General features: G+C 40.6%; 1 protein-coding gene across 1 annotated transcript in view; it reads right to left on the reverse strand.

The window, feature by feature from the left end:
* Nucleotides 1–21,986, reverse strand: part of LOC132820010 (sodium- and chloride-dependent neutral and basic amino acid transporter B(0+)-like) — a 75,244-nt gene that overhangs the window by 12,036 nt on the left and 41,222 nt on the right. Inside the window, exons 7-11 of the mRNA XM_060831937.1 lie at nt 16,183–16,315; nt 15,159–15,299; nt 13,137–13,365; nt 9,486–9,611; nt 6,995–7,113 (exon numbers count right to left, since the gene is read on the reverse strand). Of these exons, the coding sequence (XP_060687920.1) occupies nt 6,995–7,113; nt 9,486–9,611; nt 13,137–13,365; nt 15,159–15,299; nt 16,183–16,315 (748 nt within the window). The remainder of the gene's footprint in view (nt 1–6,994; nt 7,114–9,485; nt 9,612–13,136; nt 13,366–15,158; nt 15,300–16,182; nt 16,316–21,986) is intronic.

Below are 21,986 nucleotides of genomic sequence, written 5' to 3' on the forward strand. Positions count from 1 at the left end.
GGTAATCAGGAAATAGTATTCCCTTGGCTGTATTCTTAGGGCACCATAGGGCAAGAAAATGATCAAGAAACTTGTCCAATGGAATGAATAGATATGGATAGCACAGATAAAAGACATTGGAGTGTTGTCTGACCATGATGGTATTAAATAAGGAAACAGGTTGGATGGACTGAATGGCCTACTCTTATTCCTGTGTCCCAAGATAAAGGATCAGGAAGCATATTAATGTTCCTAATCTCTATGATGATCAAGACACTCACAGGAACAATCTCATTAAGGGAATCTCCTGATTCTGTAGGATCATCATTGTGGTCAGGGAAGTGAGAAGTCTTGAAACAATGTTAAGAATCTACCCATGTGATGCTTCTGTTATGAAGGTGGAAGGGAATATTTGGGGGTTTTGAAACAGTCAGAATGGACAAAGAACACAACTGTATAGAAATAGGCCTATCGGCCCTCTAAGCCTGCGCTTACACATTTTGCTCTTCCATAATAAAACTGTCCTCACGAACAGGATCTGTATCCCTCTATTCCCTTCCTATTCATGTATTTGTCCAGGTGCTTCTTGAATGCTGCTATTGTGTCTACTTCCACCATCTCCTCTAGCAGGCGTGTTCCAGGAACTCACCACCCTTTGTGTGAAAAACATGCCTTGTAGATCACTTCGAAACATCCCCCCACACCTTGAAAGTGTGTCCCCTAGTAATTGATCCCTCCACCCTGGGGAAAAAAACCTCTTACCTTCCACTCAATCCATGCCATCACAATCTTCTAAACTTCTATCAAGTCACCCCTCAACCTTTCATATTCCAATGAAAACAAACCCAGTCTGTCTAAATGTTCTTCATAGCTAAAATCCCCATACCCTGCAACATCCTGGTAAACATTTCCTAAGCATCCACATCCATCTGCTACTGTGGTGACCAGAACTGTATGTAATATACCAAGTGTGACTTAACTAAAGTTCCATAAAGCTGCAGCATAATTTGCCTACCCTTACAATCAATGCCACTTCCAATGAAGGCAAGTATGCCACAGGTTAATTGGATTGGAAGGATTCAGTTGCTGTGGGGTAGTTATCAAGTGAGGGCATGATTGAATAGCAAGTCAATTAGTTTCTAAATTTTGCTTTTCACTGTGGGACATGCATGATGTTGTTCACCTGTTATATCTGTATCATAGCCTTGTGATTTTGAAACATCGTTCAATAAAATTAGTTCATGAATTTTATAATCCTAAACTTTTGCCTCTGTCATTATTCATTTGACTCAAGTCTAAATCCTCACTAACTGTTCAAACCCTATAGTTATCTGCACAATATCCAGTGTAGATTTTGTAGTGTTCTCTGAAGAGGTGAAAGTATTCTCATAAATACATTTCAATTGTAATTATTTTTTTTTCCAGTCATACCCACCATAGATCCAGCTGAGACCAATGAGTTCCAACAGAGCAACTACAATGAGAATCCATCCAGTACAGAAATAATCCATTAAATGTAACCAATAAATCCCAGCCTAAAATGAAATGGAAAATTAGAAAGCATTAAATGGAAAAAAAACATAACATTCAAATCTTTAAAATAGACATTAAAAGGATTTAAGAATTTATCTTTTCTCAACTGCAAAATACCCTGTTTCCTCGATTTATTCTCATTCCTTGAAGGGCTGGAATTAGTTGTGTTCCATTTTTCTTTTTTGAAATAAACAATCAATTTTGCATGTAGCAGCACAGTGGCTCAGTGGTTAGCAGTGCTGCCTCACAATGCCAGGAATGCAAGTCTGATTCCACCTTGGGTGACTGTCTGTGTGGAGTTTATAAGTTCTCCCCATGTCTGTGTGGGTTTACTCCAGGTGCTCTGGTTTCCTTCCACAGTTCCAAAGATATGTGGATTATTGTGGTTCTGTTCGCCGAGCTGGAAGTTTTTGCTGCAAACGTTTCGTTCCCTGGCTAGGGAACATCATCAGTGCTATTGGAGCCTCCTGTGAAGCGCTGCTTTGATGTTTCTTCCGGTATTTATAGTGGTTTGTTCTTGCCGCTTCCACTGTAAATACCGGAAGAAACATCAAAGCAGCGCTTCACAGGAGGCTCCAATAGCACTGATGATGTTCCCTAGCCAGGGAACGAAACGTTTGCAGCAAAAACTTCCAGCTCGGCAAACAGAACCACAACAACGGACACCCGAGCTACAAATCTTCAACCAGACTTTAAATATGTGGATTAGGTGGATTGGCCATGCTAAATTGTTCATAGTGTCCAGGGATGCAAAGGCTAGGCGGATTAACCATGGGGAACGCAGGGTTGTAGGGTAGAGGTTGGTTCTGGGTGCGCAGCTCTTCAGAGGATCAATGCAGACTTGATGGGCTAAATGGTATTTCCACACTGCAGAGAGTCTTTGATTCTGTCCAGATGTGATCTCGGTCAGGTGCAACACCTCTCTGGATTTATATATTATGATCTTTCCATGCCTTTCAATATTTTATTCACTGTTTTAACTTCCTGGGAACATTGTACTAATGATATTTATGAAATGTTCACAAAAGTCTAGATATCTCCCCTTCCCATGACCTCTACTACATTCTCAGATGACACATATTCCTCATCAACTTTACCTCTGCTCAAATTGCAATCGTCTTTATTAAATTAAATCTGCAACATTAGTCAAAATATTTTCTTTTTATTACTGCGATCGTGGGAATTAAAGGCAGCAATAAATATAGAGACCACAGCTTTATCCTGGATGAGGAAGGTCATCACTCCATCTTCATACAGACGTTAATAATTGGTGAACACCCTGATATTGCAACGTCTGATTGCTTCATCAATGATTTCTAGATTTTAGCCTCCACTGCTCAATGCAGAAATTAGTGCTGTGTGTCAATCATTCTTCATGTGTTGCAGAATTCCAGACATAAATTCTCAAATTGCTTTTCCTCATTTTAAACCAAGCTCTCCAATCTCATAAATTTAATATTCTGAGTAAAATCACATTCCATAACCGCATAAGATCACCTCTCAAAATGAACTGGTCTGCAGCCTGAAAAGTACAATTTCTTGAATCTTTCCTCATAACTCAAAACCCCAATTCTAGGGGTCAATCTTGTGGCTCCAAGCATTACAGTCTCCAGTATCCATGTGTCTGTCTGTCTTGTTGGGAAGAACTGGATGCAGTAGTTAAGGTAAGGTCTGACCACAGTGCTGTAAAGTTTGATGACCATTCCTTCTGATTTCTATTCTACAGTTTTGTGATCCAATTGATGAGGCTTATGGACTTTGTAAAACACAGAAAGCATGACACAATCCAAGAGAACGCTGCCTGTTTAATTGACTCACCAAGGAACACCTTCAACATTCACCACTTCGGCAAGTGTCCTGCAAGAGCACTTTACAAAACTGCATTCCCCACAACCAAGCTAAAGCAGGCACCAGGCAGAAAAGAAAGTTGATTTACAAAGCAAAGAATTTCAGGTGCTGGAAGGTTGAGATGGAAATCAGGAAATTCTAGAATTATTCAACAGGGCAGACAGATTCAACAGGGAGATGAATAAGATTAACATTTCAGCTCAATGATGATCCTTCAGGAAGGAATTGGAAATCTTCATCAAGGGACAAGGGTACTGAGGGTGGAAGTTGGAAATGGATTTTGCAAAGCAAGTCGGTAGGAATCCACATTTTGTTTATAAAGACATGCATAAAATGGTGGGAAGGAAAGAAGGGAGGGTGTTGTTTTCAGGGGGCAACTTGGGGGCACTCCAATTACACATAGCATCATGCTCAACTGCTCTGCAAAATCCATCCCAACCAAAGATTTACAAACCTTCCTCGACCCAATATCCAGGATTTATAGATTCCTTGGTCCCACATGTGGCCTTGCCTGCAGTACCAGCAGTGCCCACCACTGAGCTTGTGGCACTGCTGACACTGGTGGAATGGCTGGTCAATCGGATACTCTTGCTGAGGATGGCACCTCTTCCTGCTGGTGATTGGCATGAGCCCCATTATTAGGAAATTTATCCTGCCCACTGCACTGTAAGGCTGCAGGGAATAGATAAATCACATCCTGTTGACTGTCTTCTTAGCCAGCAATACTCACATTCCACAAACAAACAAGAGAAAGAGTCACAGAATCATAGATTGTTACAGTACAGAAGGTGGCCATTCAGCCCATTATGTCCACACTGCTCCCCAGCAAGCATTATGACTCCTGCCACACACCCCTTCCTCACACCCTTTTTCCAATTAAATAATCACCAATACCTCAATTGACTCACCATCACATTTCAAAGCTGTGCACTCCAGACCTGAACGTGAAAAAGATCTTCTTCATTACATTTGCAAATCGCTTTAAATCTGAGCCATCTCATTCTCGATCCTTTCACAAAGGGGAACAGTTTCTCCCTATCTACTCTATTCAGACCTCATATGAGTTTGGCAATGTCTGTCACATCTTCTCTTGACCCCTCCTCTCCTCTCTAAGGAGAATGACCCAATCTGTCCAGTGTATTCTCATACATTAAGTTTCTCATTTTGGAATCATTTTTGTCGATCTCTTCTGCATTCTTCCAAAGTGTTCACATCCTTCCAATATTGTAGCATTCACAACAGTGCTCAGCACACCTGGTGAGGATTAACAAATTTCTTATACAAGTTCAACATAACCTTCTTGCTATTATACCCTAATAACTCTATTATTAAAGCCCAGGATACCATATGCTCTCTCTCCATATCCTACTATCTTCAATGATCTGTGAAAAGCTGCCCAGACCACTCCTGCACTTCTTAAGTACTGCATCCCTGACGTTACAAATGTTTTCTCTCCCCAAAATGGATCGTCTCAAACTTCTTGCATTAAGCTTTACCTGAAAGCTACCTGCTCACTCCACCAACATGTCTGTGAACTTGTGGACTTTTCAACTCTCTTGCTTAGAGTTTACAATCCTTCCAAGGTTCATGTCACCTCCAAACTTTGAAACTGTCCCTTACAAGACAAGGTCTATACCCTGCAAATAAAGCAGGAAAAGCAGGGCTCCCACAACTGATGTAAAACAAGGAACTATGGATGTTGGACATCTGAATCAAAAACACAAACAGAAATTGCTGGTGAAACCTAGCAGCTACGGTACATCTCTGGTGAGAAAGTGGAGTTACCATTTTTCGATGATGAGTCACTGGACTTGAAACATTAACTCTGCTTTCTCCCTTCAGATGCTGTCAGACTTTCTGGGTTTCACCAGCAATTTCTGTTTTTGTTCCAATCCCGATCTCTGTCGAACTCCATTACAAGCCTTCCAACAACCCAAAAAATATTTGGTGATCACTATTCTCCATTTTATTTCACCCAGCCAATTTTGTATCCAGACTGCTATTATCTCCTTTATACCATGAGCTATAACTTTCTTCATAAGTCTGCTGTGTAACATTGCTTAAAGTGAGTTTTGAAGGTTCATGTACACCACATCAATGACATTACCCTCATCGATCCTTTCTATTACCTCTTCAAGAATTGTCAGCCACGATTTGCCTTTTAGAAATCCACGCTGACTGTTCCTAATTAACCCACATATTTATCTATGCCTCAACTGATTCTGTCATTAATATTTGTTTCCAGATTTTTATCCACCACTGAAGTTAAACTGAATTGTCTGTCATTGCTGGGCTCACCTTCACAGGTTTTTTTTTACAAATAAAGGCGTAACGTCTGCAATTGTCGAACCAGTCAGCACCTCCCCTGAGTTTAGGGAAGGCTGGAAAATTATGGTCAGTGGTGCTTTAATTTCTACACTTGCTTCCCTAAATGTTCTTGGATGCATGACACCTCTTCTGGACCTTGTCAATTTAAATATTGATTGCCTACTCAAAACTTCTTCCTGGTGAATATTGATCTTTATCGTGATAGAGCTTCCTCCTCCATTACTATAACTGGTGTCGCTTCCATCTCCTTAGTAAAGACAGATGCAAGGTATTCAGTTAACCCGTTAGTCATGTCTCTTGTCTCCATATTTCCTATATTTCAACTTGTGGGCCAAGTGCTGGAAAGTGAGATTAATGTAGAATTAATATAATTTTGGTTGTACAGACTTGAGGGCCAAAGGTCCTCTTCTGTACTATAGGATTCTATGATTCACTGTGTAAACCACCTTTTTTACCCTAATTGACTCAACTCCTCATTTTGCAATTAATGTGCCTATAGAAGACTTTGGGATTCCTTGATATGGTTGGCTGACAGTGCTTTCTCATCAGTGCTTTCTCATCAGTTAGTACATTTGGCTGGACAGCTGTCTTGAAATGCTGAGAGATGTCAGAGGTGCGTTTCAATTCCTGCACCAGCTGAAGATACCACGAAGTATCAACCTCTCCCCTTCCCTGAGGTGTGGTGATTCTCACATTAAACCACCACTCGTCGCCTCTCTGTGGCCCAGGAGGCCCATGGTGGCTTTACCTCTGACCTTAATCTTCTTATTAAACCCCCTTCACTTCTCCAATATGCTTTTCATTTCCCCTTTGAACCTTAGTGTTCTGCTTGAAGTTTTTGTCTTGACACTCATCATAACCTCACTTTTTCTTCTTCATTTTGTATTCTATCTCCTTTGTTCATCCTCAGAGCTCTGCATTTGTTTGTTCTCCTTTTGCTTTTTGAGGGAACATACCTTGATTGTACCTGAATCATGTCTATTTTAAACATAGCCCTTTGTTCAGTGACTGTTTTTCCCACCATAATTTTGTTCCTGTCTCTCTGGCTCAGCTCCATTCTTTGCCCATTGAAGTCAGCTCTCCTCCAGTTAATTCTTCTTATTCTGGACTGCCAATTATCCATTTTTATCATCATCCCTGGTCCAAAACCAAACCAGCAGTGGGGTTCTAAATGCTGGGAGCTTATTTAGACTGAACTTAATTCTTTGTGATTTATGAAACAGTGTCTCATTTTACTGAGTATCCTTGTCTAGAGAGGGTTGATTGCTCATGTGGAAACATAGCAAATGACTAAGCTATAACTTACCTGTGTTACAAACAGAAGGCCAAGGATATAAAAGAACAAACAAAGACCAGCTGTCAGATAAAGACGCTTTGGCCTAAGGAACTCAGGAAACTGGTCCAGCAGGCTTGTTATTACTGTTTCTATTGAAAACAAAAGTTATCAGTGATTAATTAATGATTTATACCAAGTCTTAGATAAATCCACCACCAGAGGAATGGCAGCCAAGAGAACTAAAGGAGCCAATGGGGAGAGATTTCTCTGTCTATGGGCAGAATTGTATAAGAGCAATGTTTGGAAAATGGAGGCTTGCTAATGTCTCCTGAAAGTAACTCACCATCTCAGGGTGGGTGATAGAAGATTCTGAGATGTGGGCTATAGGCTGTGATTCAGTGGGAACGACAATATTAGACATTTAGTTCAACAATGTGTGGGAGAACTCTCTCAGATTGTATTGCAGAAGAGTTTGCAACACTGATTGGGAAGATTGTACCTTTGCTGTTTCTGATGCCAGGCAGTTCATCTGGTTTATTTTTCCTATCGGAGCAATGAGCCACAACTGAGTGGCTTGCCACTTTATTTCAGAGAGGCTTGTTGTTTCATGCCTCACAATTAATATGTTACCACAGCACTGTGGGGCAGCAAGGTTGCTCAGTGGTTAGCATTGCTGCCTCACAGTGCCAGGGACCCAGGTTCAATTCCAGCCTTGGGTGCCTGTCTTTGTGGAATGAGTGTGAGTTGTGATGTCTGCATGGGTTTCCTCCGGATGCTTGGTTTCCTCCCACAATCTAAGGATGTGCAAATTAGGTGAGTTGGCCATGCTAAAATGCCTGGAGTATTAGGTGCATTAGTCAGGAGTAAACGTAGGAGAATGGGTCTGGGTGGGTTACTCTTCGGAGGGTCGGTGTGTACCTGTTGGGCCAAAGGGTCTGTTTCCACACAGTAGAGAATCTTATTTAATATAATAACCTGTAAGACATTATATAAACACTGCATAATTATGTGACTTAAGAGCAGAAAGGTCTCAGAAACTATCTTGACTTGGGCCACTTCAAGCATGACATACTGACAAACTGTGCTGCATGTTGTAATTGAGAACTTTCATACTCACCGAGAAGCGTACATGAATATAATGTTTGTATATAACAGTGAGCTGCAATAAATATTCTGTTGGATTCTTTAATAACATAAAGCATTGAAGCAAAATGCACATCAAGGATTCCAGGGTCTAACATATGATTATGGTTCTGAGGTTTTCAAGAAGGTCTCTCACACACAATCTCCTTCTATAAAAGGCATTAGGTGTCAGATGGGTTTTTCTGACACAATAATAGCTCTACAGTCAAAATTACTGACAGCAATGTTATTTCATCCAGGTTTATTTGATTGAATTCAAATTCCTCAGACACTGACGTGAAACACAACCAGAAACTATTGGAAACACTCTGCAGGTTTGGCAGCATCTGTGGAGAGAAAGCAGAATTAACATTTCAGATCCAGTGACCCTACTTCAGAATGCTGTTTTTTGAAGAAGGGTCACTGGACACAAAACATTAACTGTGCTTCCTCTCTACAGATGCTGCCAAACCTGCTGAGTTCTTCCTGCAATTTCTGATTTCCAGCATCTGCAGTTCTTTTTTGACATAGAGGTGAGGGTTGATCTCATGTCTCCAGGTCATTTATCCAGGCCTCCAGATTAGTCTGTTAACTGAATCACAACATAATTGCTGCTCAGTACATTTTAACAAATCCTGTTCCTGATGAAAAGGGTCTAGATGTACATCAAAAATGATAGTTATTATATTGAGACACCTAGAACTTGGCAGCAGAAACAGAAATATGAGTTGTATGATACAACAGAAAGAACAAGGAAAGGGGAAGCAATGGCCTAATGGTATTACCGTTGGACTGTTAATCCAGAGATTATATCCAAGGGACCCAGGCTCAAATCCTGCCACGGCAGTTGGTGGAATTCAGAATCTAATGATGACCATGAATTGATTGTTGGAAAAGCTGACCTGATTTCCTAATGTCTTTTAGAGAAGGAAGCTGCCATCCTTACTTGGCCTGGCCTAGATGTGGCTCCAGACCCGTTGCAATGTGGTTGACTCTTAACTGCCATCTGGGCAATTAGAGATGGGCAATAAATGCTGCCTAGGCAGCAATGATCTCATCCCATGAATGAATGAAGAAAAACAAAATTGTGAACAGCGACTGAACATGAATGCAGATTTTTAAAAAACATGAATTCCACTGTAAATCTTCCAGATGTTAGGTAACAATGACCTGAATATTTCTTTCCTACAACTTGGAACACGCTTCATTCAACCAAGCTGAGGTTTCATTAAGACATTGTGGAGAATTTGACTCTCGAGTAACATTGTTTTCTCATGCATTACAATCATCAGCAGTAGTTCCAAACATAATAGCTTAGATAAGTTCCTTTTATAGAAGTAGAAAGAGATTGGTTAAATTAAGTAACATTATTGTTGAACTTAAAAGATGTCATTTTTACCAAAACTTGCAAACAATGTGTCAAGTCCCAAAGTGAGCAGCATGAAGAAAAATAAAATGGACCATAAAGTTGCCCATGGCAACTGTGCAAGGGCCTCTGGGTAGGCAATAAAGGACAAACCAAACCCTGAACAATGGATACAAAACAAATGATAATATTAGTCCTGCGTACAATCAACACACACTGCTACATTTAATTCCGTATAGTCACTGATGTTGAGGCAAATTCAAAAAGTCTCAGCTGAGACATTCCAATTACTTCTGGAACATACCATGTGGCACACCCTGAATATAAGGATGAATGTATGGACATGAGATCAGTAATTCAGAATGGTGAGATTGTGACATCTTAATTGTGAACTGGATATGTCGAAGGCCAGTAATTTCATCTCTGAAACTATGTTAAATCAGTTCTGTACATTTGTTGAATAGTGCCTACTTTCAATGGGAATCAATAATTTTAAAGAAACTTGTTTTTTTATAGGTATTTTTATTGAAAATTTAACATTTTTACAAGTTTACAAAATAAAAAAAACCCAAGCATAAACATTGATATACAATTAAATCTTAAATAAATAATAACCAAAATTTAACAAAAAAAACCGACAAAAAAAACTCAACTAACTACTAATCTAACCGACAACTAACCAGAGTGCAGAATTAAGTCTCTTACATTATTAAATTAAGAGAAACAAAAACCCAACGGATAACACAGAAATTGGGTACTGAGATACATACTGGGAATGTATTAACATCATATGTAACAAAACCCGTATTCGTGTGGGATTCCTCTCCCAAGGGGCCACGGACCAGCCAGGTTTGCCATTTCAATTAAATAAAAGCCCTTGTTAGGACGGCCGAAATATATGTATTTATATAATTCAAGAAGGACTGCCATATTTTATGGAATAATTTGGTCTTTTGGTGCACCATATTTGTAAGGAAATCAAGGGGAATACATTCCATAACTAATCTGTGCCAAATTGAAAGTCCAGGGGGGCCCTCAGCCACCCAGTTTACCAAAATATTTTTCCTTGCATAGAAAGAGAGAATAGAAAATAATCTCTTCCCGTGCATATCCAGGGAGGGTGAGTTCGAAAAGCCCAAAAAGAGAGATACAAGTTCCACTCTAATTTCCGTTCCTAAGATTTCTGTCATAGCAGTTGCTACTTTAGTCCAATATCTACGGATCTTATGACAGGTCCATAGGCAATGTACAAAAGTGCCCACCTCTATTTTACATTTGGGACACATTGGAGATGTTCCTGCCTTAAATTTTGCCAATCGATCCGGTGCTATATGGGCCCTATGAAGTATCTTCAGCTGAATAGCCTGAGTTCTGTTAAGGATGGTGATTCTTCTGGCATTTTCCCAAAAGGGTCCATGTATAACTTCGGATCGCTGGAAAAGACCAAGGAATTTTTGGACTCTCTTAGATAAATTGTAAGAGATAATTGATGTTGGTTTGCTTTCCCCCCACTCCGGTTTACATTCCACCCTCCCTTTTTTTTAATATATTAATCATTTTTTTACCTTACTGTTTAATATTATCTTGCGGGGGTGGGGAGAGGGATTTATTTATTTGTTCTCTACTTAACGATTTTCTCCACCTCCTTGTGTTTTTTATTTTATACATATATATAGGCTGGGGGGTCTAGTTAATGTTGGTGGGGGGAGGTGGTTACCTTATACTATTTTACCTGTCTCTCGGAGCGGGGTTGTTTTCCCTTGTTATTTTGTATTATTATATTTAATTATTACTTGTTGAGGTTGTAATTTCATAGTTATATATGTTTATACATGGTATTAACATTACCAAATATATCCAGGCGTTGGTGTAGGTTGGGGTGGGGCGAGTAGGGTGCTCACTGTTAACTCTAGTTCTGTAGTATATTTGAATTTTTTTCATCCTATTGAGGAGCGCCTGGGTCAAGGGTGGGGCACTGGTTTGGAGGGGATACAATAGACTTTTGGAAAGGAAGTGATACCCCCGGGAACAAGGGGGAAAATCTCCATTTAAATACGGTTTATATTTTTTTTATTTCGAAATAGTTTTTTATTTTACTGTTGTGAGTGTATTAGAGAGCCTTTATTTTTGTGAATTTTATATGCTCTTTGCTCGGGATGTTCAGGATAGGGTTTCCCCTCCCGAGGGGTCTCGGATTTGCCTGGACGATTATGGTTGATCAGTCGGTTAAGTGGTGCACCTGGAATGTCAAGGGGAGTAATTCACCAGTCAAAAGGAAGAAAATATTATCAAACCTCAAGAAAGAAAGGGTTGATAGAGCTCTCCTACAGGAGACACACTTATTGGATAAAGAACACTTGAAATGACGACAGGGTGGATTTGATCAGGCCTTTTTTTCTTCTTTTAGCTCAAAACGCAGGGGAGTTGTTATTCTTATTCGGAAGAATTTCCCTTTCAAAATCCTAAATCAGATAAAAGACGAATCTGGACGATATATTCTGATTAAAGCCCTTATAAATGGAGAGAAATATGGGATTTTGAATTTGTATTGCCCCTGGCACTTCATTTTAAATTCTTCTGCAGCTGGAGAGGGTGGGGGAGGGGTTCCTGCTTGCTGAGAGCTGCAGGCTCCCCTTTAGTCATTTTTACTGGAGATGAAATTGTTTAAATTCAATACTAAACAACTAATTACATTAAGTAAAAACTATTTTAAATGATTTGGTGAGTGTGGTGGGGGTGGGCGACCCACTTTGCCCAAGTCTTGGGAGGAGCACTGTAGACTCAGACTTGCTGGGTCGCTGCCATCTTGGATTCCCAAAGAAACCTGGTTTATAGATCTTCTAAGTTTAAACCCATTCTAGCTAAGTTATATCATTGCCCAAGGTGGTTACTGGGTAAAACATTTACATGCATGCTGTTATCAATGGAGTAGTGGATGAGTGGGAGATAATGCACTCCTCCAGCCTCAGTCAAACAAGAGGGCAGTGACAAGGAGTTCAGAACAACTGGAATATCCAGACCTGTCCTTGCTGGTGGTTTTTCCTTGCCACTCAAGCTGGTGTACAATGGAACACTCGCTATCAACAGGAACATGGTGGATCAAACCACTGGCTTCCTGAAGGTATCAAATCAAGTTCAAATGGAGTACATCTCAAAATCACTAGAGGTTTGCTGAATCTCTCAAATCTTGCTTCCAGGATGGCAGAGTTATCCTGGGAGAATGAATAGGAGGAGGCAGGTGGTGGTGGTTGGCATGGTTGTCCCTGGACAGATACCCAGGTTATTCAGTAATCTAATCACTGCCACGCAATAATTGTTCTACCATTCCCTAGCTATCAACCCAACTTTTATTTAACATCAAAATAAATCCGGAAATAGAAGCCACTAATAAACACAATCATTCCATGAGAACTTCATTGTGCACCAATTCCAATAATGTAGGAAAAGTTGATCTTTCTGTTACTGAATTCTCTGAGCACCTGTCTTATGTTTGCCTGTTGCCCTGTTACTATCATTCTCAATTATTTTTCTGTTCCTTTCTCATTCCATTAATCCCATTGACTCAATGCTCTTTTGGGCAAATTACACTCAGGCCCAGGTGTCCTCTAGTACCCCATCGATGTCTAACAAATGACACATATGTGCTATCCTGCAGCAGAATAGTATGGTTAACTTTGTATTTACCTGACTGTGCAACCTCTGAAACGGGCTTGTTTTGCACATGAGCCATGTGTCCAAGAGTGGAGAAGATGATAAATCCCGCAAACACACTCGTAGCACAATTAACAACACAGACAATGATGGTATCTTGGTAACAGTTGTTGTGAAATTTGTTGTAGGATGACAATGTGATTAAACTGCCCCAACCCACTGATGTCGAGTAGAAAATTTGTGTTGCAGCATCTTTCCAGACCTGATAAATAGAAGGGAGAATTCATCAGCGCTGAACGATTTCACTTGAACTCATTCAACTGAAAAACTACATTGACCACAAGAAGCATAGTGTGAGTTAGTCCAGCAGCTCAATGTGATCTGACTGAATTAAACTAGCTCTGATCAACACCATCTCACTTAATAGGAGGGCCATCATTTGATTTTCCTTTGACTACTTGCTGCCAACTTTAAGATTTTCCCTCCAAAATTGACTCATAGCAGAAATAAAACCCCACTGGACCAAAAATCTGATCTTCTGCAAAGACATTGCTATTTTCTGCACTGCAGTCTGTTAAGCAAAATGTAAACTGCACACATTGGGGTTAATTTGGATCACAAAAATGATTTAAATTAGATTTAAAATAGGTATGAATGTCAAACTAAGTGCACATTTGTAACAAACCATCTTATACTTAAATGGTGAGGCTCCAGATGCTCCTTGTTATTTATGTGTAAATTCCACAGCAATTTCTGACTGCACTCAGAGGTTCAGAGAAATATCTCTGATATGCACCACTCTGCTGTTATAAAAATGGTATCTCCTGACATTTACAAACTTGGCTCAGTGTGAAATTACCTATTACATGCGTAGAGTCACATTATTATTGTTGATGTGGAAGAAGGGTTTGGGGGGGAAGGGGGAGAAGATCAACTGAAAGGCAGGATCTTAGCTCTCAGCAGCTCCCCCAGGTCCTCCCATCTACATGAAGTAGAGTCCTTCAAAAAAGTGTTGATGCCTTTAGATGAATTGCCTCTTCTTGGAAGCCCGATAGGAATTCACAGGATTTTGATTTCGCTTTTCCTCATGATTGTCCCCTGGTCTCCACAAGTAGGTGCAGAACCAGGGAGGAGATGTTTCAATGGCCATTCATTGGCCACTTAAACACCATAAGTAATGGCAGAGCATCAAAATCCATCCATGAATCTTCTGCCACCACGATAGATGAGTGACAAGAAGCTACAAACTAATGCTTTCCCACCCAATTTCATGTCCCATTGCTCCCAAATTGTCATTTGGAAGGGCATAAAATTCTGCATTTTATTTCTGAACTACTCTAAGTTCACTCATTGAGAGTTACATTTCCTTCACTATCACAGTTCATGTGCTGTTAATTTTGCAATCAAACAATTTACTTGGTTAAGCAGATGCTCAGTTGCTTTCTCTCTGTAGTCACATCTCAGGTACAGATGATATTGTGACAATGCCATCTCCCACTTCTCAATAAACTCCAAATATCATTGACATTAAACAGGTCAGGAATTGTCAAATGGATTACCACAGCTTTGCCATTCTCAAGGGCAAGTAGAGATGGGCAATGAATGCTGGCCAGCCAGCAATGCCCATATCCCACCAATGTATATTGAACAAATATTGATGACATAGTCTCATAAGTGATTGTAACTGAAAATCTGATTACTGAATCAATCCATGATTTCAGAAAGAAAGAGGCACTGACAATAAACAATCCTTTGCATCCCACTGCCGATCTCATCCAGTTGTATCTAATCTCATCATCCTAGCCCTGAGCATTGATTCCCTCCTGCTCATACCAAGATGATTACAACAATAAACTAACTCATTACAATTCATCACAAAGTCTCAGCTAGCTTTTCGCAACATGTGCAAAATGATCTTTCCAAATACAAACAAAAGACTGAAAGGTACATTTCAATTCTAAATTTTAATACCTCAATCAGACAAAATAAAAGAAGGAACCGTTAAATAAAACAAAGTGATTTTTGAAATTCAATTGATTCTGTTGTTGAGCTTACCTGAGCATCAGCCAGTTTGGAGAAGTCTGAATGGCTTCCGATGTAGAATTCAATTCCTTTAGAGGCTCCCTCCAGGGTAACCCCTTGGATCAGGAGTATCGTCACAACCACATACGGGATAATTGCAGTGAAATAAACAACCTGAGAATGGAGAATAAATTGGAAGATTTTCCTGTATTAGTGGTACAACATTTACTTTATTGGATCCAGCTGATTGTAAACTGATAGGAATATAAACAAAGAGTGAATCAGAAGACAGTTGGCTACATGATGGGGATATTTAACACTGAGCTACATGTTGGAAATAAGTTTAAATTCTACAATATTATTTTTAGTTTTATAATTAATCACATTCAGGGAAATGACAGATGTATTCAGGAGAATTGATGAGAACTTCACAAATATATGCAACACTTCATATTTCATGATTCTTTACTATTCTAATAATCCAGACAAATGGTAAATAAAACCCTGACCCTAATCTGCTCAGTCCCTTCCCCCAGTCCTGCCCAGCCTTCCGCAGCAATTGGAATTTCCCCCAGAGTCCCTGTGTCAGTGACTGAAACCCTTAGAATGAGGGACACATTCAGGAATTTGGGGGCATTGCTGGGGCTAGAAATTAGTTATGTTCAATTTCAGTTGTGGATATTACAATTTGTGACTGTTCTTCACACTTTTTTTCACACTTATTTCAGCCTCGTCATTTCTCTGATTGTTGTGTTGTTCAGAGCAGGACCCACACAGTTTGTGGCTGAACACTTGGCAGGTGATTGAGCAGCATGAGGTGTCATATCTGCTCCTCTTCAAGGCTGTATCCCCTCAAAGGGTAACCATGCTCTGTGGAAGCTACAAAGGATTACTACACACTAGTTCATTTTCTGTTCTCTATACCTTACAGGAACTGTTAACATCACCAAGGATATAAACTATGCACTTCACAACAGTCCATAAATTCTAGTTTTATTCTTACAGGGAATCTGTATTTTGTCAGTAGTTGTAACTGTCTTCATCACCAGTCACTTACCTTTCCTGAAGATTTGATTCCTTTCAAAAATGCTGCCCCAACCATCAGCCAGGCTAGAAGCAGACAGAGGGCTAAATGCCAGACAATCTCCCCAGTCTCATCCAATGAACTTGTACGGTGTAAAACTGCTTGACTGAGTTAAAAAAAGAGAAAATATTTTTCATAAGGGTACTGTTTATTACACATAGATACTATGTGCTCAATGCATCTGAGTATTTAGTGCAATATACAGGGCTTTTAAAAATATTCAGTTGTTACAGAATAAGTCCTACTTTTAAATAAGAGAATGGTTACTGAAGTTTGATGTCCTTTATGTTTTTCTCTTTCTACATCTTATTCAAACAGAATGTGGGTGCGTTTGCTATATTTGAATCTGCAACTGCATGAAAAAATTCGTGGCATGTCTTAATGGGCTCCATCTTATGCTCAAATTTACACTTGAAATGGAACAGTCAAATTAATCTCCTTAGCTAGAGTTCTAGTTGGGAAATCAGCCAGGGGTTCTCTACTCCTATATATCAAAGATCTACCTTCAGAAGTCAGTACACATGTTGAGATTCCTATGCTTTCATATACTGCAAAATGGGCATGATCAGCAACCTTGTAAATTTATTGGCCATGTAAATGTAATGTTGAAGTATGGCACTTCTCAAGCACCCTGCAGGTAATGGCCACTGATCAGATAATCCCTCAATGTATGTTCCAAACAGACATTACAGGCCCTAAGGTAGGCCTGGAAGTGCCCAGTCCTCTTCAGGTCTGAAAGGGCAAGGTATCTCCAATGTTTGATCAAGAGTTGAAGTCAACTGTTTCACATTGTTACTATTTTTGTTACGAACATGATGCTGATATTAAACCAACAAGATGTTTTGCTTAGAACTAATAAATAATGTGGTATATTAATTTTAGTGCTGGTGTGATGCCATGTTTCAATGTTATATATCCTAAAGACTGATGGATCGTATCAATAATTCACTCAACTGTTCCCAAGAAAAACATTCTAGCTGTACCAAGCCAGCCTGCAAATACAAATTCACGATACAGTGTTTAATATTAATTGAGATTCTAAAACTGAATTATGTTTACTGGATAATCCTGAGTGTTCAAATAATTACAAGGGAACAAAATAAACAGCCGTATATTGGTCTCTCAGATTGAAGATTCTGAAGTCTTTTGGGTTTGGGGAAAAATGCTGTTTATTTTCAAGTTGAGGCAGATTTGCAGAAATCTTGGCAAATGCTAGATGTGTAAAACGGTTGCTCCTAAAACAGAGAGGTAGTTTTAGGATCTAGAGTTTAGAAGAATGAAAGATTATCTCATTCAGACACACAAAATTCCTCACTGGACAATCCTGAAAAATGTGTTGCTGGAAAAGCGCAGCAGGTCAGGCAGCATCCAAGGAGCAGGAGAATCGACGTTTTGGGCATAAGCCCTTCTTCAGGAATCTGATTCCTGAAGAAGGGCTTATGCCCGAAACGTCGATTTTCCTGCTCCTTTGATGCTGACTGACCTGCTGCGCTTTTCCAGCAACACATTTTTCAGCTCTGATCTCCAACATCTGCAGTGCTCACTTTCTCACAGGACAATCCCACCATTTGTGGAGGAGGAGTTTGAAAACACATTCAATACTATGCACTTGGCTCGTTAATAAGAACCTGTGGTGTTGGAGGAAGGATAATAGCACAGGCAGAGGAATGACTAACTAATAGAAGACAGATTTGCGATAATGGGGGCATTTTCAGGATGGCCTATAACTAATGGAGTGCTGTAGTGCCGCGGCCACAATTATTTACAATATATTAATGACTTTGATGAGGAAAGTGAATGGACTATCGCCAAGTTTGTGGATGATATGAAAATAGATGGGAAGGCAAATGGTGAGGATGACACACAGAGACTGGAGGGATACAGGCAGAGTAAAAGAGTGGGCGATAAAACATGGCAGAATGAAAAGGGAAATCCCTGGCAATTACAAGCCAGGCAGTCTTACGTCTGTGGTCAGCAAGGTTTTGGAAAGAATTCTGAGGGGTAGGATTTATGACTATTTGGAAAAGCATAGTGTGATTAAAGGCAGTCAACATGGCTTTGGGAAGGGAAGGTTATGCCTCACAAATCTTATTGAGTTCTTTGAGGAGGTGACGTAGCAGGTCGATGAAGGTTGTTAGGAAGCATTATTAAGGTTAGGTTGTGTTCAGAAACTTTATTGTTAGGTAGTGCTCACGTAAGGTAGTATTAGCAAGTCTGGAAATTGTTAGCTTCACTAGACAACAGTAAGCCATTATGTTACACTAAGAACAGACTGAAACACTGATGGCATAATGAGGCCCCAGGGAGGGTGAACAGATAACAGGACATTGAAACCGTGTTAGATTGCACGTAGCTCATACTGAGGTAACTGAATGTTATCACTTTTGGGACCAATCCTATTAGAGTATACCGCTTCTTACCAAATAAGGATGTAGCACTGGGATGCGAGGGGCTAAAAGCTAGACAAAGAGAACAATAGATCAGAAGGCGCTTTCTCCAGTGAGCAGTAAACATCTCACTGTATTGTATACGTCTCTCTCTCAGTAAAAGCTTATATTTTGAATCAGATCCAGTGTTTCTCTCCTTCAAACGAACACCGGGGACGGTAGCTCCATCCTAATAAGGTCGAGAAATGGGTGTGGTGTATATGGACTTCAGCAAGGCATTTGATAAGGTTCCCTATGGTAGATTCATTCATAAAGTTAGGAGGTATGGGTTACAGGGAGATTTGGTTGTCTGGATTCAGAATTGGCTGGCTGACAGAAGGCAGAGAATGGTTGTAGACGGAAAGCATTCTGCCTGGAGGTCAATGTTGAGTGGGGTCCCACAGAGCTCTGTTCTTGGACCTCTGTTCTTCGTAAATTTTATAAATGATTTGGATGAAGAGGTTGAGGGGTGGGTTAGTAAATTTGCAAATGACACAAAGGTTGGAAGTACTGTTGATAGTATCGAGGGCTACTGTAGGTTGCAACACCTCATAGACAGGATGCAGAGCTGGGCTGAGAAATGGTAGATGGAGTTCAATCTGGATAAATGCAAAGTGATGCATTTTAGAAGGGGAAGGTTGAACTTGAATGCTGAATATAGGATTAAAGACAGGATTCTTGGCAGTGTGGAGGAACATAGGGATCTTAGTGTTCAAGTGTATAGATCCCTCAAAGTTGCCACCCAAGTGGATAAGGTTGTTAAGAAAGCATGTGGTGTTTTAGCTTTCATTAACAGGGGGAACGAGTTTAAGAGCCGCGAGGTTTTGTTGCAGTTCTACAAGTCCCTGGTGAGACCACACTTGGAATATTGTGTCCAGTTCTGGTCGCCCTATTATAGGAAAGATACAGAGGCTTAGGAGAGGGTGCAAAGAAGGTTTACCAAGATGCTGCTTGTCTTACAAAGAGAGGTTGACTAAGCTCGGATTTTTCTCGCTGCAGATTAGGAGGAAGAGAGGTGACCTGATTGAGGTATACAAGGTAATGAGAGGCATGGAGAAAGTGAGGACTGCAGATGCTGGAGATCAGAGCTGAAAATGTGTTGCTGGAAAAGCGCAGCAAACAGGCAGCATCCAAGGAGCAGGAGATTCGACGTTTCGAGCATGAGCCCTTCTTCAAGAATGAGGACAGTGTGCCAAGCTGGCTAAGATAAAAGGTAGGAAGGAGGGACTTGGGGGAGGGGTGTTGGAAATGCGATAGGTGGAAGGAGGTTAAGGTGAAGGTGATAAGGTGAGGGTGATAGGCCGGGTTGGGGGGGGGGGGTGGGGGCGGAGAGGTCAGGAAGAAGATTGCAGGTTAGGAAGGTGGTGCTGAGTTTGAGGGTTGGGACTGAGACAAGGTGGGGGGAGGGGAAATGAGGAAACTGGAGAAATCTGAGTTCATCCCTTGTGGTTGGAGGGTTCCTAGGCAGAAGATGAGGCGCTCTTCCTCCAGCCGCCGTGTTGTTATGGTCTGGCGATGCAGGAGTCCAAGGACCTGCATGTCCTTAGTGGAGTGGGAGGGGGAGTTGAAGTGTTGAGCCACGGGGTGGTTGGGTTGGTTGGTCCAGGTGTCCCAGAGGTGTTCTCTGAAACGTTCCGCAAGTAGGTGGCCTGTCACCCCAATATAGAGGAGGCCATATCCCTCATGAGAGGCATGGATAGAGTCAACAGCCAGAGAGATTTCCCCAGAGCAAGATTGACTGGCACAAGGGGTCATAGTTTTAAGATTTTAGGAGGAAGGTATAAAGGAGACGTCAGAGGTAGGTTCATTACGCAGAGAGTTGTGAATGCATGGAATGCATTGCCAGTTGTGGTAGTGGAAGCAGAGTCATTAGGGACATTTAAGTGACTGCTGGACATATACATGGATAACAGTGAGTTGAGGGGTGCGTAGGTTTGGTTATTTTATTTTACATTAGGATTAAACCTTGGCACAACATGGTAGGCCAAATGGCCTGTTCTATGCTGTACTTTCCTATGTTCTATGTAATTACACTTGCATTAAATTTAGGATAAAGCTACAATTATGATTTTCCAGTGTAGCACACTTGCATGCACTGGAAACTTTGTATATGAAGACACAGGGATCATCTTTGTAGACAGAAAAACTGTGTATGAGCTCTGCCCCGATTCAAATGAACAGAATAGATGACAGCCATTAACTCGGACAATGCTCTGGCCAATCTATCAACCTCCTGGTTTAAATTTAAACAAAATCTGCCAGATAAATGTCAATTAGCTCTAATGGGCACATCCCTCAGTGTAACAACTCAACCAATCAGAGTTCACTTGTCAACCAATCGGAATGCACCTCTCATTCAGCATCTGTTATTTTCCACTAACAGAAAACAAATGTTGGAAATCTGAAACAAAAGCAAAAATTTCTGGAGAAACTCAGCAGGTCTGGCAGCATCTATGGGGAGAAAGCAAAGTCAATGATTCAGGTCCAGTTCTGAAGAAAGATTGCTGGACCCAAAACATTAACTCTGCCTTCTCTCTGCAGATGCTACCAAACCTGCTGAGTTTCTCCAACAATTTCTGGTTTTTTTTTGTTCCTGTTATTTTCCCTTCACTTTAGTATTTCTTGCAAATTTTCAGAATGAATGGAAGACAGGAAGTTTTGACTTAATGTTTCTTTTGTCAGCATTAATCAAAGTCTGTCTTACTAAACAACAATGTACTTACTCCCAGTATTGCTCACACGGACCCTGGTGAGGAATGGAGATTTCTGATCCAATTAGGCAAGTGTTATTATACGTCTGCAGCCATGTTGTATTAATGACTTCAAAATATCCATCATCCAGAGTAAGATTGCATAATGGATCTAGAAAATGTTGAATGTGTTTTAGAACTTTACTGCTCCTTGTTGAACAATGCTGCCATTTCTAGTGGTACAATCAGGGTCTCTGGGCAACCCAACCCAACCTCATCCATTACATAAGGTGGAATCAGAGGCATAGACTGAGGTAGGAATATATAAAATGAAGAGCCTCTCTTCTTCCCAGTGTCCACTCATTGAATCCAGGGTAGGATGGTTTGAGGACAGCCTTTCTTGCCAGACGTAAATTGACTCCCTAAGAGATGTCTTAAATGGGTATGCTGGCTGCCATTGGCATTCTTATGTATGTGTTGAAGGGTGGGGGTGGGGAAGCGGCACAATATGTGGGTTCACTCTATCTGGTCTGTTGTTTCCTAGGAGGGTAGATTTTCAGGTGGGTGCCCAATAGAGGTATCCAATGACATTGAAGAAAATTGCATTGTTCAATTACTGGCTTCCATAAAGTGATTGGTACTAGTGGTAGATGCAAGTGGC

The sequence above is a fragment of the Hemiscyllium ocellatum genome, chromosome 11, assembly GCF_020745735.1.
Source record: "Hemiscyllium ocellatum isolate sHemOce1 chromosome 11, sHemOce1.pat.X.cur, whole genome shotgun sequence".
Lineage (NCBI taxonomy): Eukaryota > Metazoa > Chordata > Chondrichthyes > Orectolobiformes > Hemiscylliidae > Hemiscyllium > Hemiscyllium ocellatum.